Raw genomic sequence first — 24594 nt, forward strand, 5'->3', positions numbered from 1 at the left:
TCAACACCATCAACCATTATTCAAATCTCACTTGCTTCTGTACATTCAAATGTTCTAATGTGACACTTTCCTGACTCGCACCCTTTTGAACAAGCAAATTTTAAATTCCAATTAGATTCCAAATGAGCCTGTACAAAAAGGGTGTTAAGATGAAAAAAGTTAAGAGAGTGTCCCAAAATTACGAGAAACCCTTTAAACTTCTGTTTAAGTTATTCTATTTAAAAATATACACACTTAATTAACTAACACACATTCACACTTCATCAAACAACATATCGTGTTTTATTCACTTCAGTTCCACTGTATTTCATTTACTAGAAAGTACTTTTCTAGCAGTTTGAAAGAACCTTTTCTATATTTGAGATTCAAATTTAGTCATTATTCTCACATTATCCTTTCAAATCATGCACCCATACAAGAAAACAGATAAAAAAGATTGAACAACAAGATGATCTCCTCTATTTATATATTTTTAATACTACACAATTCGTGTTTTTGCGTCCACACTTCTTAGTCTGTCGGTTTCAAAACAATGTTTCATGTATGTAGATGACTTGGCGCAATGTAAAGCGCGCGCACACACACACGCTCTCTTTTCGCGAGTTTGTGTCTTCTTCCTTTTCTCATGCTCTCATTTCTCATTTCAAACTTTTCAATAATACACCATTCTCCTGTGTCCAGAACCTCATAAAAGACCACGTTTGCTTCTTATTACCCCGTCTAATATATATATTTTCTTGCATTACGGTTTTGTTTTTGTTCTATCGCTAATAACAGCGCATAGAGTTTTAGAGCACTTTCAATACATTTGGTATGCTTGGTTGGGTGAGAGAGAGAGTGAGAGTTGTATGTATTCAACTACAATTGAATGTAACTGTGTAATGGCGCGATTTTTTATTTTATTTTATTTTCGCTGTATTGCCTATGCTTTCCTTATCTCACACACTGACTGACACGCGGCGACACATACACTCACACGCACACACAAAGACGTTGTTTTAAGAGATGAAATCGTACTGGTTATTATTAAAAGAACACACACACACATACTCTTCCCAAGCCCCCGAGAACGGAGCCTGGAAAATAGGTAAATGTGTGTAATATTTTGTGAGTAGTTAAGTGTGCATTTGTCGTGAGTGTGTGAGAGCCGCTGTTTTGGTTCATTGGATGGCTGGTTGGATGGTTGATTATACGGTTAAGTTCATCATCTCTTATCGTAAATGGAAGTAGAACATACTGTGGTCAAAAAATGCACTCGGGGATTGTGGTGGTAACTGCCCCCCTTCACTTCATCTCGTTACATCTATTCTACACACTGGACATATGATGCACGTACTATATTTGGGAGCAGAAAGAGGGAGCAAATCGGTAGAAAATGCGGTTTTGGCTTCCTACTAACTCTTGTTAGCGCGTTGTTGTTTAGATGTATTGAATAGGGTCGGAGGATTAGCGTAATCTAGCGAAGGCCTACACGACTTAATTGCAGCGATTGCGCTTTTTATTTCGATTTTATTTAATTCATGAGATTACTGGGAATTTCGCTGGTTCAAAAAAGACACTTGGCGTACCTGTGTGTATGTGTGTTTAGTTTTTGTATGTTTCAGAGGACAAAAATGTTTCCTTTTCATGGATTCACAAATATCCATCATCCAGCGCGCTCGCTGAGCATTACTGGGAGGAATAGTAAGTAACAGTAAAATTCTCTCCTTCTCTCTCATTCTCTCTATTCCATTCTGATTGCAAAAGACGACGCTGAAACTAAGGATGAACGTAAAGACTAAACTATATTACCCTGCCGGTTTTTAAACTGCCGATGCGATGCACTAATCTGTAAGAAAATGCCCGTATTATCAATAATGCGCGGAACCAGTGTAATGGTTCGCTAGTGATGCACTAGGTAAAATCATATTTCCTATGGTCGTCCCACTTCCCACACAACCTACAAGCACATCAGCATCCTAGCAAAAGCGCAACATATAATAGCATTGTCACGATAGGGACATGATTAAGAAATAGTGAAATAGTGAAACCGAATGGTAGCTGACTGTAGTTATTGAAAAGAACTGTTTTTTGCCATGATAACAGTGATCTTCTCTGCTTTCCGTTAAGTAAAAAGTGTAGCGGAAGGACATCAAAGGCAAATGAAATGCTTATACTACACCGTAGAATGACCGTACCGTACCGTACACAGTTATCAAATGTAAAAATGCTCTTATTTAGGGGATTTTCGCGCCTGTTTGCCGCTGCTACTGCTGCTATTGAGATAAAATCTATTGTAGTTAAACAGTAAAAGCATACACTTCTTGTAGTAGTTCTACCCTCCATGCTGTTTTCTTTCTGTTGCTGACAAAACACGCGCGCCCCGCTTAGGAGAAGAAGACTAGGCTTGCTTAATGTTCTTTTCCAACCTCTGTCCTAAACCATGTCTAAAAGTTCGCAATATTTCTTACGTACTTAAAACAATGTTCAATTCTTCAACATGCTGCCGGGAACGCGGACGAGTGCTCGGGCTGGATTACGCGCGCACATGCACACACTGTTCAGTTTGCACCACCATTTATTTAGTTGCGATTGAAACCACCTGATCCAGCGCCACTTAAGTTTTCGCGAACGCTACAAAAAGAGAAAAACAAAGAAAAAGGAAAGGGTTATTAAACTAAAATTCTCTCTTTCTGAACAAAGCATGCACATTAAGACAATTTGGTAATGATTTATATATGGCACAGCGCGTCACACAACACACATTCAGTCAAACAAGCACAACCCGTGCGAATGAGACCAATCCATGAGAGTGGTGTTAGTAATAAGAGTCAGATGAACGGTTATATTCGGTAGCGAGGGGCAAACTTTGTAGAAAGACGAGAGATTTATTGTTAGTATCATAAGCCAAACAACAAAATCACTAGTCTTCCATACAATGTTTTGCCATGGCAGCAGAGGATGTTCGAGATGCGGTCCCAGTTGACGAAGGCGCGATGGGGTTAAAACAAGCGATAACACACACCTAGGAGGCTAATGAAGATGATGTTTTTGGTTATAACTGATGTGTGATAGCTATCTCCGCTGTCTTGGGGTTTCATGTCTTAATCGTTTTTTTTTTTTTCATATTAAAAGCACCAACTTAACACTATTCGTGCAAAAACACCGATACACACCCTTAAAAATACATGTACGAATGAGCGCGTAGTAGAAGGCGATGTGTGTTCTCTATTTACCTTTGCTGTAGCATATATTGCGCCGCCTGAATTTCCTTCGGTGTGCCGGTAATCGTGATGATCCGATCGTTCGACCCGGGCAAGGCTTCGTCGATCTGGATGAAAGCGTTCGACTCATTCCGAATGCGACGTATTCGGCCACCTCCCTTGCCGATAATGGCACCAGCAAGCTGCGAATGTACACAGGAGATAATAATGACATTAAAACTTGCCCTAATACCAACCCCATCTCCCATCCTGCCTCACTTACATCTTTGGGTATTGTGACCTGCGTTGAGGTTTTGTTATCCATAGCACCGTTGTTGCCGCCGCCGAAGCTTCCCAGGCTGCCGTTGCCGAGGTTGCCGCCCGCGCCGCCCAGATTCAAGCTGCCGAGATTGCTGAGCGCTAGACTGTTGCCACCGCCAAAGCTGCCACCCATATTATTGCCGTTGATGGGATTAGCCCACGGGTTAATGTAATCCCTGTCCCTAGGGAAGGGAAAGAAAGGGCAGAGGGCAAAACATAAACCAGCTGCACTCTCACGCACACACCCCCACCGCACCGCGCGCCACTAGCAACACCCTACCTCATCCCGCCGCCGCCGCCTCCGCCCACACCGGCCCCGGCACCACGGTTCGCCCGATCGTTGCCGCGATCGTAGCCGCCACCGCGGTTGGCGCGGCCACGATCTTCGTACCGATCGCCCCCACCGCCGCCGCGCCGATCGTAACCGCTGCCGGGTGCCGCACCGCCAGCATTGCGGCCACCGTTGCGGAAGGCACCGCTGCCACCGCCGCCGCCCCCACCGACACCGTAGCCGCCGTACTCGTCCGCGTACATGTCGTCGTAGTTGTGCGGATCATAGTTATGCACCGGGCCCTTGATCGGTGTGCCCTTGATCAGTTTGATGATCTCGTTCAGCGTTTTCAGACACTGCTCCTCGCTGCCTATCACCTGGGCAATGCGGTCTGTGCTTTGCGGTGGTATGTTAGAGAAGATTTTCAACCGGCAGCCGATTTCCTGTAATGAAATGAAATAAAAGAAATAAACAAACATACAATTAGCGAGGAATTTTTAAACTGAAGATGGATGGAAATGGTTTGAATTATAAGAATGCAAAATAATGTTTAAACGATAATTCATTTAAATTGTTCAATAGAAAATTGGAAGAGAATTTCTTTTTTTTTACGTTCGCTACAAATTCATTTAGCTCAACGATGCGTTGTTCGTAAACGAACACACCAAACTTCTATTGCAAAAGCCAATTAACTGACCAAAGAAGATATTGAACATCTGTTTCTTCATGGAACAAAGAACATGCCCATTCTACCCTCATTTCCCCCTGACAGTTGTAAACTCCCCCCTTTTTTTGGTTGGTTTTCTTGTCTATTTGGTGTATTTGGCACAAGGATACGTAATAAGAAAACACCTTCAGGGCGAAGAAGCAGCAACGCGAAAAAGACGCAAACACACCACGATGAATAATTTCCAACTCGTTCCCCTGATCACACGACACGATCAGGATCCATTCCCTCTACCCATTTGCATTTCCCCTTCCAACGCACGCTGCCAGGCAGCATTGTGTTTTGGACTTTGGGCTTACAAAAGACGAATTGCGCGCGCAAATTGCCACGGTTTTCGCACATATGCCAAATGCGCTTCCTCCTCTCATGCAACCGGTCTGTTCATCAGCGCACCAGCTTCAACGAATGCAAATCCATTTTTATTTCCTTTTTCCCCCAATAATGAGAGAGCGATGGCACCATTACAGCCCGTCGTAGAGCACCATGCTTCTCCTTTCTACCGTTGTTTCGAACTATTTCCTGTGTGCGTATCGTGTCGACGTCTTCGTCGTCGTCGTGTGGTGAACGACATGATCGTCAGGAAACGCGTTTGCACCATCTGCGCGCCTATGTGGCGCGCAGCAGCAATTTAGCTCTCCGAATTAACAACTGAACACGAAGCAGAAGGAAGAATGATTAAAAAAAAAGAAATGGTTCGCTGCCGTTCCCGTACAGGAAGTGCAAGAATGCGATGAAGAAGAGAGTCAGACGTAAAACTAACGGATGTGGCATAGCAGAGACACGGAACAGAGAAGAAAGGGAAAGAAGCAAAAAGGATAACAGCAACAACAAAAAACCGAGCGCGCTCAGCAGCTGTACCGGGATGTAACGCTGAGAAAACAACATGCTAGCAAAAATGGAAAGAAAAGAACAAAATAATAATTATATCAGACACACACACACCTTGGTCGGCTATTCGAGCCACGAACCCTGGGGATCGAACCCTAGGCTTCTATTTGACTGACAGATCAAACACATTCATGAGCAACAAGCAAGGGAACGAAATGGCAGACATTAAATTCATTAGAATTTTCACCACTTTACACACCTTCGTTTCGGCATTTCTTGTGCCGTGTCGTAGTGCGAACTGAAGATTCTTACACATTCTTCGTACGAATCTGTTGTAGTTCCCTTGCATCATTCATAGAAGGAAAAAGATGCGGGCGAACTAAATATTAAATGATGTGTTGTACTACGTGGGAAAGGAAGGGAAGAAAAGAACGGAAAAAGGTGACATTACACGCAACAGGGGACAACCGAAACACACTAAAATTACGATCCCGCTGCTGAAACACCGTGACGATGACGAGGCAGATGTGAACCTGAGAAGGATGAACAAAATTTAATGCTCCACATAGCCACACAAACACACACACACACGCACAAAGGTGCTACCGAGTCCGTAAGAAAAAGGAGAAAGAACACACACATAAAAAACCCATGTTCATTGCTTACTCCTAAAAAGACAGCTGGTAACCAAAACCGACAGTATCCGCCGCTCGAAGAGAAAAAGGTTTCATCAGCCCTTCTTTTTTGTGGATGCCTTTTCTTTTCCAATACTCTATTTTTCCTGTATTATCTTTATCCTTCCATTTTGGCCTTTTTTCGCCTAATACAGGCACCAAAAGCCGCCCCAGCAGTATGAGAAAATGCCGATAGCATAAACCGTAGCAGAGCCTTTCGAAAGCCAGTTAAAATGATTTCAAAATTCTTCCCAAACGAGATCTCGATCGAACCCCCTCGCGGAGTGATTTAAATGTCATCAAACAATCGTTTTGTAATTTACCATTCTCGTCCCCACCGGAGAGCGGAGAAATAAATCGACCACCGAGAGCCTCCCCACCCCTCGGTTGTGAGCATCATTACAAGTGCCGCTCGTACACGTTTTGTGTTGTGAGTGTGATAGTGGACGATTTGAAACCTCATCGCCCCCTCCCCATCGCATTACGACCACCCAAATTTGGTGCACCGTGCACAGAGCCGGAAACACAACTAAGGATTCGGGCGGATTTAACACTTTTTATCGATCTAATGTCTCTTCTTCTGCTGCTTCCCATACACACACGCACACACCACATACACACCAGAGACCACGGCAACAATGTGGAGTAGAGTGTGTGTGTGTATGTAAATATATTTGTATGTGTTTGTATGCGTTGCAGAAGGGCCGGGGCCGTGAGGGTTTGCTAAAGGGGGGAATTAATACAAATCCTCTTCTAATCCCTCTTCGGACATGGATCGAGGTTTAAGCAGAAACATCCTGTCACGCCGTTCGCGTACCATACGTGGTAAGAAAGGGCGGTAAAGTGAAAAGCAGCTACTGTAGGTATTTCAATTGTTTGACCATTACCATTAGATAAGATTTGTATTGGAAAATCGGGCTTACCACCATCGTGTTGAGCGGTTACTTCTGGCGAACAGCAGTACAGGCCGAAGAAGTGAGTGTTTCCTGCTCGCCTTTTTCCTTCTGTGCGGCGCTTCGCTTCCCTTCGGCACAGTGAAACACGACGGTGCTGCTACTGCCGACTCTCCAACGGGGAACATCATTTGCTTGCTCTCCGGCGAGACAAATTGAAATATTTCTTTGTTCGATACACCGCAACAGGAAGTACCGAAAACAAAGCTCCACCTAGGTGACCCACAACCGAGGCAGTCACAGTCAGACAGGACGAATCCAGCGAAGGGAAAGCGCGCGCGCACTCACACATACACACGCACAACGCACTATAGGAACGCGCACCTTCCGCCGCAGTTTAGTGTGAACGGTCGCGAATTACTCTTCATCAAATTTAGTTAATAAACTTAAATTGGATAGAACAACCATCCTGTGCAGCTTGTCAAACCGTTCAGTTGCTTTCTTTGCGGCACAGTTTAATGCGGCGCTCGTGCGATTGCTACCGATTACTTGCCGAGCACCACGGGGACTTCTTTTCCACGAAATGTCAACTAAAATTTTCGCCCTATCGCTGGATAGCCACTGCACACACACAGTACGACTAAGGATATTTTGATGAAACAGAAAAAAGAACTTTACCACCATCAACGGAGGAGGAATAAGGCAGGAGCGGTTAGGCAGGACGAGAAATCAATCGGGAGAAGCCGGGCCAAACTCCGTAGTTCCTCGAACGGCAACTGTTCAGTGCCAACTGAATGACGAGAAACGTGTCCACTGAGCAGAAAGCTGTTGCGCATGCCTTAACACTCCTCTCGTTTGCGTCTCCCAATCATCCCTATCCGTGCGTAGTAGGCCACTCTCTCTCTCTCTCTAACACTCACACACTCTCTTTATCTACCTTTGCTTGTTCCTCGCGCGCATCTGGTTCCAAAAGCAAGGAATGCAGTGTCCTTTTCCAATCTACTTTTCGTCTTCACCCGTCAGAGCACTCCAGCTGCCACGCACCGTAGCGAATATGCACACACACACGCGCCTGCACACATACAAAGACTCTCTTTTTTTCTATCGATGTTGGTTGCGCTCTTCTCTGACTCTGATGTGCGCGCCGCTGTGTATCTTGCCAAAGATTGCCGCTCTCGCGCGCTCCCAAAAAACGTGGTTTTCCATCCACGTACACGTGCACGCATACAGAGGCAGGCACGTGACAGCGTACATCATCATCCTACCCGCCGCCGTCTTGGTAGATGCTTTCTGCCCCTTTCTCAGAAGATCCTTTTTGCCTTCTTCTTTGTGTAGAAATACTGCCTCACCCCGCAGCCCGGTCGTCTCTCCCCGTCATACCTTCCCAAAAACCTCGCCACTCTCGCTGACAATGAACCCATGGTGGTACAACGAACAACTGCCGCTGCGACGACCTCGGCCGTGTCCGCGTTCAAAAACCAACATACGCTTCTTCCCGCCGTTCTTCTCGGTGCGGTCTGTAACGCTTCCTTACAGTACGATTCCTCCCGGTGTACCTGGTGCGATGATGGTGCAGCTGGCACACCCGTAACTTCTTCCCGCTGCTGCTGTTGCTGTTGCTTTTGCCGGACTTTAGGGCTCATTTTCCACAATCAATCAATAGACGACCTCTCACTCTCCCTCTCCCTCTTTCACTTGCGTTCGCTCTCTTTCTCTCGCAGTTCAGGAGGATTGTATTTTTGTACACGTTTGTGGCTAGCACCTGCCTGCAGCGCATACCCTACTACAACTGTGCGCTTCCATATGGTAGCAAGAAATTAATACAAAAAGATCCTCTGCCAGCCGTCTTTGCATGCCTTGCCTGCTTGCTTTCCAGAGAACGGACCAACTGCTCAGATATTCAGGTCCAAAGTGTAAAAATTTCACAAATTTTGTTAAATCAAACAAAAAAAAAGAAATAAACCATTCTTCTAAATCATCATACCAAATAAAATGCACTCCATCGCCTTTGGAACGGTGCTTTAAACATATTTGACGATTTGCTACCACATACATACACGTGGATACTTCTCCGCACACGTTACAATTTACTCAAACGAATGTAATACAAGTTAAAATAGAAATTGTAAAACAGTTTGCCGCCACGCAGACCACATACAATCGTTCATTACTCCCCACATCAACTCCACATGACATCGGGAAAACCGCAAGACAAGGACATACGGACAAGCAGTGTGTGCGGCGAGTAGTATATGTCGCCTGAAAACGGTACAATAATTACCCTACATTTCAGATCTACAGGCCCCTTTTCCCATTTGGTTGCTCCCCCGATGTGGACACCAAAAGAACTTGAAACACACACAGCATGGGAGTGAAGCAAATGTGCACTGCTCTCATTATAACCAGTGGTTAGGAGTCATAATTATTTCCATGAAACGCTCAAAATAGTTTCCAGCATGCATGCGTGCGCGAGGAGCAAAGGGGTAAAGAAGGCAACGAACGAAGGTAATGGAGGAGTGACGCACAGCTAAAGCAGGTCATAGCCCAACCACTAGTAGGCGCCTTCTGGTAGCCGTGGTTAACCGAGTCTGCAACTTCCCTACGATCTCCAGTTGCGTGCCCGCGCGCAAGGATATGTCGGGCGCGGTTATGAGTACCACATACACAAACACACACACGCAAGGCCGGGAAAAGGGTCCCGGTACGTGAAGAGAGTGTGCGTGTGCGTGGCGGTGCAACGTTTACTACTACATGCAATCGCCGATTACGCCCCGCACAACACATCCCAACAATGCTGCCCGCCCACCTGCGTCACGGTTCCGTGCGTATCTTAATAACGATTTGCTTTTGTCATCTGTTCTGCCACAGGATTACACGTACCGACCCCGTCGCCTGGGCACGCTACGAAACGGCGAACCGACCGAACCCTCCCCTCCGGGCCACTGCTGCCGCCACTGCTGCTGCTGCTAGTTTGTGGCCAAAGCATTACGCAGCTAACCAACACATACTGCTGGCGCCATTAAATGCGCTCACTGCAGACAGAAATATCTCCCCGCTCCTTCACCACCGGTCGGCCCAACCGCTGCTCGCTGTCGATCATTTCGAGCGCTCTCGCCAGGCGAACGCTTTTCCGACCAGCGATTTCTTTTCCCCGGTGTAAAATCTTACCACCGTGGCACCTCGGTGGCGCGCATAACCCTGCATCGAACGCGCGACGTACGGTGGTGTGCCGACGATGACGCGGATGTGATGATGGCTACAATTTCCCAATTCCTAGAGATATATTTTCGCCAAACTGTGCGCATTGGAAGGACTTCTCTTTCCTTGTGTGCGTGTGTTTTTTTTTTCTTGCCCATGTGTGTTCAACGTTTTAGCGCAATGAATACGAGCACTGCGATGCACTGACGTCATATTGGTATGGAAATTGGCTTACACGCAACTATAGCGACACTCCATACATTTGCTTCCCAAAGCAAAAGATGCAGCGAAGTTAAACCTAGGTGTAGTGTACCAAAAGGATTCCGAGCTGAGTACACACACACACAAACAATTATGCAAACATGGAACGCATTTTAGCATCACCGAATAAACGGCAAGAAAAAAAAAGAAAAAGAAAAAAACAGATCACGGTTGGCAAACTACCGCAACTAAGACACTGGCGTAACAAAGGAATGATAACTGTCACCACTGTGGCACAGGGACACAGGAGAGCGGGAGGAGTTAACACAGCACACATTCGACGGTGCTTAAACTGTTGACTTAGAATTCATAATTTATCCTACGCTGGATGATAAATTATGCAGGCGGTTCGCGACATGCGCCACATTTTAAGAGGCGGTAAAGTGCGCCCAGGATGAGCGTACCGCACGAGCGGGCGCGTACGAGTTCGACATTTAATTTTGCTTTAATTTTTAATGTTGGTGTGCTGTACTTACATCCTTGATCTCCTTTATTTTGCTTCCACCGCGGCCGATGACGCATCCTGCCAGGCTGAGATGAATCAGTATTCTCAACTCGTACTCATTATCGCCGGCCTAGTTCGATCGGGTGCGATGATCGGGGACATGGTAAATGGGACACGAAAAGGATAATACGAGTTAGAAAAGTGTTAGGAAGAAATGTTAAAAATCATTTTTAGACTACATCGAGGAAAAAAAACCTATTCGTTGTGCTGTATTTGTAAAAAACAAGACTGATATGCTTTGGTGCATACACAATGTTAACCTATTATCAACGACTGGCGCCGATTAACCAGCCAATGTCCGGCACGAGTACTCTAAAAGGACTTCACAACTCGCCACATCGTGGTAAGAGAAACCAAAGGCTGAAAAACACACCAGCTCTTCTGCGCCAGCTTCTGGCGTGAAAAACGTAGACATCAGTATCAAAAGGGTACAGTCGAAACGTACAACAACAACAAAAAAACGCACTACTTGCCACAAACAAATCAACAACACGAACCAAATGAGTGTAAATACAGGGTACGGCTGGACCCGTCTACCACGTATAGACAATCCGACGCCATGCACTTTATGAAAATTTAAACTTGTAATTACGGACAACACGCGATACCAATTGGACGAACCGCACGTTGGTACATATACTCGGGGCGGCTGTGGTTTAGTTAAAACGATAAAGTTGAATTCGAAAAAAAGGTTATACATTTCCTTTCACTCTAGAATGTGACACGAATAGAAGGCGCATTATACAGTTACACTCTTCTCACAACTATACAATGCATTAACGACCAAACCCGTTTTCTCATGTACGCGGGCTTTCTAATAGGAATACATATATTTTATTCTGATAGGAGTTCTTATACAGGTAGGTTTACTCACCCGATCAAGATGCTTCATCACATCCTTCACTACTTTCGTCACCGTCTCCATATCGCCACCAATGGTAAGCACACTGTAAATACAACGACCGAGAAAGATAAAAAGCCACAATTCATTAAACATAAATGCATTCACATTGCAGCTGGTATGGATAGGAGAGTATACAAGTACAATAGGTTTGCGTTAGCAACATGTACAACAACAATAATCACGATCAGAATATGTCGCAAAGGTACATTAGTGTATAGTTGTATGGAAACAAACAAATTATGCTGCGTCTTCACCGGCAAGAAGATTCATGTGTAGCATCATTGCGCATTGTATAAGAAAACATGTAAACAAATTTTACGAAAAAAAAAACTATCCTGACATGATTTTAGGTATGCGAAAAAAAAGGAAAGATTTTATAATTGTGTGTATTTCATTTTTAAATTGTATCCCACCTTGCTAAGGCTACATTGTTTTCAATCATTTAAGGACGCTTACTTGGCTCAAACTTTACAACATGAGTGTGTGTGTGATAGGGAACACTTGCGGGAATATGCGTTCCTCGAACGGATTTCAAGGCAACAGAAAATGGTGGGGATAGTGATGAGGAGAGAATTTTTTTTTAATAAACGTCAGTTAATTTTAATACATAAAACACATATTGATATTACCTATACGCGCAACCAAACAATTATGATTGGTGGTTTTAGCAAGGAATTCGGACACGTGATGTCTGTTACTTTTTGTATGCAAATTTGGGAAGGTCTTTGGATAGTATAAGCTACAAATTTGTTAATATGAAGATGTTGGCATTGGGAATTAGTACATGGGGTGTGAAAGGATCCTTTATTTTAATGACTGACCAAGAAAAAAGAATCATTACGATTTAATGTATCCACAAAAACAAGCAATAATTATATTATTTTCCAAAACAACGTAAGCCGCTGTGGCAGAGGTGGTAACACAACAACGATGCACTCATACTAAGAGAGTCACAAATTAACAGGATATGGATTCGAAGGTTATTTTTCTTCCAGCAGCGATCGTGAGGATACATAAGATAAAAAGAAAGTAGCAAACACAGAAAGGGAAACAAAAAGAAAAACAAACGAACACTCACACACACACATAAGATATTGCAGGTACGATATATGTTCAACAAGGATGGGTGTGTTTAGAACGTATGATCAACAGAACGCTAGAAACAGGTGAAAGAATCGTGATCCAAGAATCGGTTTCTATAGTGGGAGGTAGTTTTAAGCTATTCGGCAAGATAATCGATTCGGGAAACCTTTTTGAGCGGGCGACACAATTCGAAACGGGTACGAAGAAGGATTGTGGAATAATAGTTGTTACTTCTTATTTTGAGAAGGATTTCTACCAGAGCGTTGATGGTGAATCTTCAAACACGTAGAACACAAACAGATTAAATTTTTGGGTATTAGATACTGGGCGGGGAGGAAGGGAAGAACACATACATTCTAGGGTCTCTTCTCTCTCTACCATCCACATTGCAACAGTCGATTAGAGGAGATACGTTTATCTTACAAAGAGGGACGGACACATATGCTGAGCAGAATAATATCTACAATTTTTCGTTATCAAATTCCGATTGCAAGCACTACCATTTGGAGGTCGGAGAAAGGAATCAAAATGTAGTCCAGTGATCGACAACATAAGCTCCCTTCCAAATCGTACTCGATCGTAGGCGACTGCACACCATGTCTTTGTGTACACAGCACTCTCATTCAATAAGACGGCAGATGCATGGTGTGGCAGGTGCATTTCTTCCTAATTATTGGTGACGGAGGAATACTTCCCCTCTATATGGAAAAAGAGTAACTAATGCTTTCATCTTTCCTTTTTACCGTTATCAACAGATGCAGAGTTGTTGTAGTTACTGTAACACGCAACACACCCGGTGCATCAATTAGGAATGGTCGGAGAACTGTTCATTTTTTTTTCTTTTGAAATTCTTGTCACCTTTCCAAATGGCAGTGCTTTTCTCGAAGGTGGCGTTTGAAAATTGTATTACATTTTATTACCATTTTAGTACAACAATTACAAACAGAACATATTATCTCGACAGATGTAAAAAAGGATGATGCTAATTTGTAAAACCAAAAGGTGGATGGTGGAGAGGCGGATGAGAGATTTACACATTTACAAACGATTGCAAAAGAAAAGGGTTACCAGATACTGATACAACAACAACACTCTTCGGCATGGGCGGGTGGTGGTATGGGGTATGGAAAAAAGATGTCTGTGGATCATGTTGTTGATTTTCTTGGATAGTTATTTGTAATAGTTCAGTGGTTCAGTTTGCTTAGAGAATATATAAAGAGAAAAATAAAAGAAAGAGGTCTTTACCGTTCGGGGCCAGTACAGTCGCCTACATTCACTTGGGCTTGATACTGCGCATTTGGGGGGATGATGTGCGCACAAAGGACACGCAGCCGCACAGAAGAAGATTGTGTATGTGTGTGCGTGTGTTTTTTTTTTGTTTAATTGGTTTGTTTGATTTAAGTGACACAGGCACATATACACACGACACACGACACACGAGACACGAGTTTGTAGAGTCGTAGAGTGTTTATGGTTGGGCACACATTAGTTTTGGCAATATGCACACACACACACACACACGATTGGTGTTTTTTTGTTTGTTTTTTGGTTTCGATTCGGTTTGTTTTGGGGGTTTGATCGATCAAACGATGTTGGGAATGCGGTGCGCCGTTCGTGAAACACACATGGCCAGCGATGCATGTGTGTAAAGAAACACAATTGGAAAAGAGAGAAAGAGAGAGAGAGAGAGAGAGAAAGAGAGAGAGAAGAGAGAGAGAGAGAGTAGAAATTTATATTATTTTCCAGAAGAGATGATCCGAGTCAGGTCAGGCACGAACGGATGAACGAGTAAGCGGGCGGGCAGGCGGGCAATCAGACGAGTAAGTCAGGCGCACATCGGGTGAGCGATCATCACGGGGGCAGGACATATGGAACAACAGGGTCGGTTTTATCGTGACGTTGTTTGGTGGTGGTAGCAGTAGCAGATGGTAATGGTAGTAGTGGTAGCAGAAATGGTAATAATAGCAATAACATTCGGTCGGTAGCGATGGTGCACATTTTCCGCAACAAAGCCAGAGTGTGAGGACGTTGATGATCCAACAGTGAAGTTGTCAAGACGGTGATGATCGTCACCATCATCGAAATCGTACGATCGGGGGTTATTATATTGGGGTTCCACATTTCACCAAACCGCGGGCAATGATCGTGAATTCGTTAACGTTGGCAGGGTTAGAATGGGAGATTCGATCGTTTTGGTTGGTGGTTGCCATATTGATTATGGAGTCACGATTTGAGTCCCATGCGTTTGACATGCCGGGCGATCGGGAATACCAAGAGGGCAGTTGGTGGTAGGCGAGGCAAGTAAGTGAGCATATCGAGTTCGATTTTGGGATCAGTTCGTTTAGTTGCCAGCATAGAGTTTTGTACAGACACACGCCAGAGACACCGGAGACACCCCGTGGTGAATGTGATTAGCAATGTTGGCACAAGGTAATCGGGCAGGCGCAGTCAGCAAGGGTTGAGCCATGACGGTACAGATGATATACGTAATATAGTGGTGGAACCGACGGGTTATAAACGAGTACATTGCCAAGTGTTATCCAGAAGCGAATTTATGTAGCACCACATTACACAAGCCGTCCACCATCGAGATAGGGTATATCATTGTTCACGCCATTAGACGGTGCGCGCGTGTTTGGTGTGAGAAACGTTATTGTCGATTGGTACCCGACAAAAAAGTAGTGTTCGTGTGTTTTTTTTGTGTGTAATGTGCACAACGGATATTTCACCAGGAGACAGAAGACACCACCGTAATCGCCATCGGTTGGGACATCAATTTCGGGTTTCCGGACATCGCAGGTTGGCAGGGGTATGGTTTTTAGAGCGTTTCGATTTGTTAATATCAGCGGGCGTTCAAATGTATTGATGTTTTTTTCCCCCAAGATATAGTAGTGGTGGTAGTAGTAGTAGGGCCAGTGTGTGGTATTTGGTTGGTGGCGATAATATAGCAGTAGATGAACATGGGTAGTCATTTTTTTAATTCAATTACACGGTACCAACGGTTTAACACACCCGAGAATCGATAGATTACGGAATACATATGAGAAGGGGGGAAAGGAGAAAGAAGAAAAAATCATATTTAGATACAGGCTTACGTTGCAAACCAACCATTCATTATTAACATCAATAAAGGACACGAAACGAATCAGAAGAATGTCGATCGAGGCAAACTAATAACGGTATAAAACACAATCGTCCAAACCAAAGTTGATGGATCGTTTACAGAAGACGATTGAACTAACCAAACGTTACTCGACACTAACACGAGAAGCGTCCTGCACCCAACTGAACTGCAGACTGACAATTTATCGAGGACTAGGACTATCAAAAACGACAAGAGACCAGAATGAAATAGTTACAGTTCTTATAATCCCTGGTGGTAGATATGCTGACAGAACCGGAAAATAGTATAATACTCGGTTAGTATGTAATGTGTACAATAGATCATCTACAGTGGGATTTACGCAGCTAATACAAAAGACCTGCAGAGAATTTTGCTATTCATATTCTGTTAACACTAGATTCGCTCATTCTGTGATGGAAATAGTGCATCATCATTTCGTTTGTCCCATACAAGAAATAACGAGTTAGTACCGAAAATTTTACGTAATTATTACATTCTGCAACAGACAATTGAGATGGGGAGTAAGATTTGGTTAACTAATAATCGCACCGTTGTCGAAAGCAGAGTAACAAGAGGAAAACAAAATGAAGTTCAACGAGTAAACAAAACTAAACAAATTAGATATACGCATTAGTTTTTAGAAAATATATAAAACAATCATAATCGTCAGTAACTATACCTCTGTCCGTAGCTTTTGGATGTTGTGGCCTCCTTTTCCTATGATAGCTCCAGCCATCTTGATTATCAGGACAACGGTTCGATGGCAAGGCACAGAGATGCAAGCGGACAAAACAAGAGAAATATAGAGGAGAGGTGAATTAATTTGCTTGTCAGTCTTAAAAACACAATTATTTGTTTGCAATACTTCAGATCACTTACCTTGCTCGGAATCAGCAACCGAACCTCCTGCTCCTCGGAGCGCATCCGCTTCACAGACGACTTGCTGCTCGAATCAGACGAATCTTCAGCGTGAGCATTGTTTTTCGAACTCTGTTCATCGTTAGATCCGTCCTGTTCTGTGGACACTTGCTCCTCATTTGCGCCGTCGCAGGCATCTTCGTTTCCACGCTTCATTTTATGGCTGCAATAAAATGGAATAAAACAAAACCACGCACACAGACGCAACTTTAGTTACACTCTTTGCTTTGATTATGGTAATTAGCGCTCTGCCGCCTTGTTTGTTGTTGCTCAAGACCTAGCAATCAAAACCTAGAGTACGCGTTAACAATCACAACTAGCTTCAGGGCTGTGAGTGGGATTGTAGAAAATTTAAATCTAAACCAGATTTCACTGCGACTCGCACCCTACACAGACACCAGAGGGGCTGTGGGGGTTTAGTTTGTGTGGGCCACGTGTGGATTACATCAGGACAATCAATGTTTAGAGGCATCAACTTATAAGGAAACGTGATCAACCCCAACAGCAGTCAGCTTCTGCGTTATACTTGTTACGAGCGAAATGGGGATTTATCACCAACACCTTTAAATAATTCTTGGTACAGTAGGTGACCGCTAACTGGATGTGTTTTAACTGGAGTGCTTTTTAACTGGAGGTTCGCTAACTGGAGTTACTCTCAGTTAACGAACACTTAAACGTCAAAACATGAAACATCCGGAATCTCATGAAGAGAAATTTGTCGCAAATGTGCATTTTTTCAAACAAATTTAGGGTCTCTTGCCTACGTTTGCTATTAATTTATGTTATTACACGAATTACTATGCTTTATATCAACATAAATGAAAAAAAAGTTTGGTATGTTTATTCCAGTCAACGCCAATCAAAACAATCAATCCATAGAAACGTCACTCCAGTTAGCGAACATTGTTCGTTAACTGGAGCATGTTTACCTCTCAGTTATCGGTCACCTACTGTAACTGCTAATAAATTTGTTCAACATGTTTGAAACTAAGATTGGTGAGATCAATATCCCCACCACCGGTAGACTTATAAGCAATCTAGCATCTTAGATCCTCTCTAATTCTTAAAAAACTACCAAACGTTACGGACAATACGTAACGTTTTCGAAGATCATATATAACTCATGGATTATAACTTTAAAGGTGGCAAAAACAATAACAATTCAATCAGACACACAGACGATAATTGTAAAGGACATGGATTTTCAGAATATATGTACCTCATTCGTATTTTCCATAACCGTGACCGATCAATAGAACTGATTCAGATGGATCATATGATCATCTGATACTAAAACAACATTTCCTCACAAACAACCTTACACAGTGCCATCACACTAGCAACACAGGAGTTCACTGCACTGATACGGTATCTGCTATTTGTGCTCACTGAGAGCTACACAAAAGGACAACTAACACAGAACCTTTCACATTGTGAGGATATCAGACCCCAGGAACCATTTAGATGCACCGGAAATGTAGGACTGACCATGCTGCTAGCGATGGACCCATATTTATTGATAAAAATTTCTAAGCCCGCGGAAGATATGCTGCAAACAGCTAATATCATCCCGTACACCCGCCACTTGTCACAGTGCTGTGGTCGACTTCCACGGAGGGGAAGTTCGTTCACCATTTACTAGGACTATCAAATCGAAGGGACATATTTACTAGGTAGACATCGCACTGGCCACATCATTGGTACACGTAAGTGTCTATCTATTTTCTCCGCCTCTCATTCATCCATCTCATCTCCATCCGTTCCACGCGGTTCTACCCCTTTTACATGGACAAATGAGAGGGGGGAGAGGACAGCCCTAGAATACTACGGCGATTTTCCCCCTTGCGGACAGAACTTAATCATTACACATGCCACGAAACTATTACCACATAGAGCCGCGCCACCACGATGTCCATCGTCGAACCGCCGCGCAGACACAACTTCGAAACTGGTAATTTATTTTTCTTTTTCTTTTTTCACTACACCATATCGCCGTACGTCGCCTAATAGCGTTGCGCGGGTGCTAGTGGTGGTGCTTGTGCATGGAATATTATTTTTCAATACCAATGCTCACGACATCGGCAATAAATAGGACACAATGCAAACACATGGCGCGCCTTCGGAGTGGGTTAATGTTTAAAATTTCTTTTAAACAACAGTTTTTCCGTTATACTTTTTTTTCTTCAAAGCAAACATCACACACCTCGGACAACAATTATGAAAATAAAATGAAGTGCTTAACGTTACATATATCCTATAAATCGTCACCCAATAATACCTTGTGTGCCGGGGCAACCTGCTCCAATTGTTGCTGGTGTGCGCTGTAGCGTAAAAGACGATACACGAACGAAATTCTAACTTCCGCACGATCGAGAGTGATCTTACGTACTACTTGACCCACTGAAACTGACTGAAAAATCCATCGTCGCCTTCAGAGACGTGTGTCTGCGTATTCCGGCGACAAACAAACAAAACAACCAAACAAGATCGTAAAACCGCTGCCCACGCCAATCTCGTTGAGATCAGCGTGCGTTTCACTGTACCACCACGTCCACCACGAGACGGTGGTCGGAGCGCTCAGCAGAGCGCAAGGGGTAACACAGTGGGAAGGCCGGAAGAGTGGGGCATTCGTTTACTTTCCACTTCTATACGGGATCACAAATTCCAACGGTACAGGTGTAGGTCGCAGCAGCCGCAAGATAGGTGTGCTTACGCAGCACTTTACGAACACGGCCGCGATTTGTCGACCCGCCACCGCAGCCGCCGCCGCCGCCGCCGACGACACAGCTGATGCGATGCTTTAATGGAATGGTGCTTCTGGTGGTGGTGTTGGTGGTAATGTTCGCCGACCACAAGGATCGTAGTAATACCCCTTAGTAAAGCGTGGTGACGATCATTCGACAAGCAAGCCGGTCGACTGTAAACCCCGCCATAGCGCGGAAGAAGAATGTAGATCTCCTTCAGTTAATAAGTTTGATGTTAAATTGTGACTGTGAGTGTGCATTCTGAATCTCGCATAACACGTTTCGTTGCATAACTCATGCGCAATGGATTTAAGCTTTAATTTAAATAAAATCATATACAGTCACTGATGTACAGTCCATGTGCGTTACAAAACCATGTGCAATACATTTCAGAGCCAATTCAGGCCGAATTCCATTGACCAGATAACAAATAACTTGCGTAATTCAACGAATTTGATATATTAAACTATATTCTATTTTATCTTCATCATTTAAATCCGTAATAGACTTCTATTTTTAGCTCATTACATACATTACAGGTATTTCCCGATACACCCCATGCTCGATAAACGCGATTTTCTAAATTTTACATTTCTTTGAGCAAATTGCACTAACTAGACACATCATATGTCTCATCATCAGATCAAATAACTAATTTAGTGGTTAAAACCTACAACCTACAAACAAAAATTACACAAAAAAGCTATAATTTGAGTGAAAACTTCGAAATTCGACATACGTATCAAAAGCGTATATCGGGGATACATGTATTACGTTTATTGGGGATACAGGTGCTATTTTGTAATAAACTTTCGCAGTAATATTTCATACATAATCCCTAGCATAGCTGATATTTCTATTTGTTTGTCTACTATTTTACTATTTCCTAGGAAAGTAGATGCACTGCAAAACACCATTACAACGAGCAAATCAATAACCAAACGGTATGTAGTTGTCTGTTTAGGTTTTGCAAAGTAGGAAGGTTTTAAAATATGCATTGCCAGCTGCAAAGTTTCATCGTTATTCTCAATGCAAATCGTGGGTGAATAATGTATGCTATAGGAGCAGCGGAAATTCGCAACGTTCTTCATTCAGCGCGTGCAAAGAAAAAGGGCTTTTAAAGAATCGACACAAAAGGCAAAGGAAATTTACACAAAAAAAGTAGAACATCACGCTATTAGACAATGTTCTAAAAAAAAGGTTTTTACATTAAATTTTCATAATTACTAGGATACTAACAGACATCGTAATGGCCAGATAATTTGGATCTTAGGCATTGGCACAGAACATTAGTTACTTCTAACAGTATAATGATAAGTATAATACGAGCATGATAAATTGTATTATTTTACTTTCTTGCTGATGATGATGATAATTGCACCAACAAAATTGGAAAGCAATCAAAATGCGTGATAAAGAAAGCATTCTATCTTGCTCTTGATACAAATCCAAGAAATTTGTACATTTGTGAAATTGTGTAATAATCATTATTTAATATCCGTCGATTGCCTGTTGTCCTACCGTACAGTTCCACCCTTCGGACGAACGCACAGCACACAATTAGCGTAATATGTGCCTCTTTCGGAATGATTTGCATCGATAAAGCAAAAGCAATACTATCTCCTCCTTCTCCGCAGGCCTATGTAGCCACGAACATCAATCGAAGACAAATGATAGAATACCCTCCCCCCTCACCCTGGTCTCCACCCCTCACTCCTTCCATCTTTCCCCTTTCCCTCTCACCATTCCATAATGATCTTCTCCAGTCTGGCTGACCCAACACTTTACTTCCTTCCCTGACATTATGTTCTAATACATAGAAAGAAAGTTACCATCCACGACCCTGCCGCCGTGATACCCGGTGTATCGAACCACCGAACCAGAGCATCTCACACGGTCTCCCCCCCACACACCGCCACCGAGGAGTGGTGCGCGTGTGGAGTGGGTGATGGTGGTGCTTTCATCAAACTATTGCAAGCGCCAACCCAACCCATTCACGCTGGTGTCTATTATGTATGTAATAGCCTAAATTGATGGGACATATGCCGCCAGCCTGTCCGAGCGCGCCGCAACAGTCTTTGGCAGCAAAAGCGCCGCACAACGCGCCACCAGGGGGTAGTTATCTTTTTTACACGCCGGCTAATGTTTGATATTTCTCCTCCGATGTCAAAACAAATCGGTTTCCATGGTGCCCAGCGACAATGCTTTCGCTGCAGCTTTTCGTCATTTTTCCGTTCACCCACCCCTCACCACCCCAGCAAGCTCAATTCCCATCCAAGCCCCGATTAAGGGGAATCGAAAACCGATGTTCTCCGCGTGTGGGTAGTGGGTCTTTTCAGTTTGGCCGCAAGCAGAACTCTACCCCCTCCAAGCCATGCTTGTAGCTAGTTATCTCTGTGTTTTTTTCCGGTAGTGGGCATATTAGCGGTGGTCTTGGCCGTAACAAAAAAAAAACACACAGTATGTACCATTGGTGGACACACTCATTGCCGTCAGTTTTTCTTTTCCTTTTTTCACACGCTTCATGTAACTGTCATGTAAAACGTCTACCCATACATTCTCGCTTTTTAATCGGTTATTGATTTGTATCTGGCCAAAGATTTTATTTTCGTCACCGTTAAGAACCGATCTCATGGGTTAGGAGGATCCATCATCTCAAGATATTTTGATGGCCGTTTTGAAGTCCAGATTTTTTAGCGACGACTGAGACGTTTGCTTTTGTAATACAGAAAACGCGAGCAATCATGAACATGTAAAGAAAACGTTAAGAAAGGTGTTAAAGAGGCCACTTAAAGACCCCATTCCGATAATTTAAAATCTTATTTTAAAAATTTATATTTTTTTATAGAAATAAATAAAAACTGTAATTCTATTAACGTCCTCAACAGCGCCGTTTTAATACACGTTCGTTACTACTTCCTGCAAAACAGACGCCACAATCCATTCTATCGATAACATTCACAAATGGCTTTCAGACGTACATAGAAAAAAGGCATCGCTACCCATTCGTAGAAGGCCGTGAGGGCATTTTCTTATCAGCCGTTCTTACACAAGCAACAACGAAATGGAATGACATCCTCCCAACAGGATTGGTTCGTCTCATTCGCTTGCAAACAAAAAAATCCCCAATAAAACCATAAACAAATCAAGTATTTCTATGTTCACAACGAACGATTTTCTTTGCATATCGTGCACTGGAGAAAAAATCGATTCGTAATAATTCCTTGCCTGTCGTGGTCTTTTCTACGAGTTACTGAAACACGGCTGGCCGCTCTCGCGCTCTTACCATCTCTGTTTGCCTACATACACGCACATATTTTTCCGGAAGTCGGCTCTATAAAACTCGCCAAAGTGTGTGAGTCATTGCCTCGACACGCATCTTTGCACATTTTGTGCCTTTTTTGGGTGAAGGGGCACCTCCAAAATTTTGACACTTATTTCTATTCGTCCGCACGCTGTTTCCTCAATTGACTCGGGATATTCGGGTGCCATTTCTCACCGTCGCACTCTTAAAGCGGCATAATGAACAAAGGAGCAGGAACTTGCCGCCCCATCCCCATAGGCAGCATTGTTGTTGTTCGACAAGAAACAGCGACGACACGCGTAAATATTTGATCGTCATTTACATATTCGCTCGGGACGGGGGCCAAGAGCGATGAGGGATCGTGACCAATTTTACCAAAAGGCGAAATTTGACCCACTAAAAAGCTGAAAAAATAAACAACGTACGCTCACACGCACGCACGGCAGTCTCTGGAAGAGAGTACGTACGCTCGGTACCGTTATAAGCCGGCAGATTCTGATGATCCGAGCGATTTTTAAGCAACGTACTACCCCATCATTATTGACCACATTCCCACTTGCTGTCAATCCCACAGTTCCTGTTTTTTTTTGTAATGCCTCTCTGCTCCCGAACCATCAGCACGCGCTTGGTCCAAATTCTAGCACGGAGCGTTACATAACCTTTTTTCGGGAGCATCGAAATCGAGAAGAGTCCGCATAATGGCCATTCACATCGTTCTCCCCGCAGACGAATTTTTTCATCGAGAAAATAGATGAATCGACTACAAGTTCTGCGTTCCGTCCGGATGGGCGTGCGTGGCTTGTAGAATAGTCGGGCACATTTCGCCATTTTCCTTCGGCCTGGGGCTGACCGTTTCGTCTCGAGATAGCACCGTGGTGTCCGGAAGAAAACTTTCTCCGTATTACCACGGAGCACGCCCGGTTTGAAGGAATAACAACAAGAGCATAATGTTCTCTTTCCACCCGGGAGGCACGTCGTTGCATAACGTGGACAAATTCGGCCGACAAACCCCGACCCCGACACTGCCTGTTTTCGATTCGTCCCGACAGACCTTGACGCCGTTCATGGACCACCCCATGGTGCCCGCTCCGGCTTAAGAAACCGGTTCCCAGTGACCTTCAAGTGCACGTTTTCCTTCACGATTGGGGAAAGGACATTGGTGCGGCGCCAGCAAAGAAACGGTCCGTGGAGCACCTCTTGCGCGTTATTCGCAGTGCCATTGCTACGGCGTGCACAACCCGGTAGACAACCACACACATATGCACACATGCACGAACACACACACACATACACACCCGCACACTTTCCCGGTCCCGGTTGGAACATTTTCCGCTTATCATTTAGTGGCATGGCGGCGGCAAGGCACACACCCTTTCTATTCGTGAATTGACACTTACCCTTGTTGAGAATCGAATCACACCAACGATTGCACGGCTATTTTGTTTATGGCTGTTACTTTTCTCCAAAAAATTACTTTCCCGCAAAGCTTGGCGTGGCTTGCAAACACAATGAACTGGCTGCCTATTTCGAGGAAGAAAATGGAGCAAGCACAGCAGCACAGTCGAACCCACAGCAGTGCTCTGTACCGCTTTATGACGTCATCGTATCAGCACCGTTCGGAGCCGCTAGCGAGAACGAGATGCCTAGAGTGGCAACC

General features: G+C 43.9%; 1 protein-coding gene across 4 annotated transcripts; it reads right to left on the reverse strand.

Annotated features, from left to right (window-relative positions):
- Positions 1 to 252: 252 nt before the first annotated feature.
- On the reverse strand, positions 253 to 24495 carry LOC1275841 (heterogeneous nuclear ribonucleoprotein K homolog). 4 transcript variants are annotated; one of them, XM_315123.5, is made up of 10 exons: positions 24335 to 24495; positions 16851 to 17052; positions 16651 to 16707; positions 14093 to 14136; positions 11735 to 11807; positions 10832 to 10930; positions 3784 to 4217; positions 3466 to 3685; positions 3216 to 3385; positions 253 to 2613 (listed from the first exon to the last, which is right to left on the reverse strand). In XM_315123.5, exons 2-10 carry the CDS (start codon positions 17043 to 17045, stop codon positions 2562 to 2564), a joined length of 1344 nt encoding a protein of 447 aa, XP_315123.4. In that variant the 5' UTR covers positions 17046 to 17052; positions 24335 to 24495; the 3' UTR covers positions 253 to 2561. The 4 variants fall into 4 exon arrangements, with proteins under 4 accessions (XP_315123.4, XP_061507665.1, XP_061507664.1 ...); XM_061651681.1 differs by lacking the exon at positions 24335 to 24495 and adding an exon at positions 18109 to 18244 and having other exon boundaries at positions 3466 to 3625; XM_061651680.1 differs by lacking the exon at positions 24335 to 24495 and adding an exon at positions 18109 to 18244.
- Positions 24496 to 24594: the final 99 nt, after the last annotated feature.

The sequence above is a fragment of the Anopheles gambiae genome, chromosome 2, assembly GCF_943734735.2.
Source record: "Anopheles gambiae chromosome 2, idAnoGambNW_F1_1, whole genome shotgun sequence".
NCBI lineage: Eukaryota > Metazoa > Arthropoda > Insecta > Diptera > Culicidae > Anopheles > Anopheles gambiae.

Coding starts and splice junctions, on each gene's coding strand:
- LOC1275841 (XM_061651680.1), bottom strand. Junction 10,931..11,734: donor TGATGAAGCATCTTGATCGG/GTGAGTAAACCT, acceptor CGATCGAACTAG/GCCGGCGATAATGAGTACGA. Junction 3,686..3,783: donor GGCGGCGGCGGCGGGATGAG/GTAGGGTGTTGC, acceptor TCCCTTCCCTAG/GGACAGGGATTACATTAACC.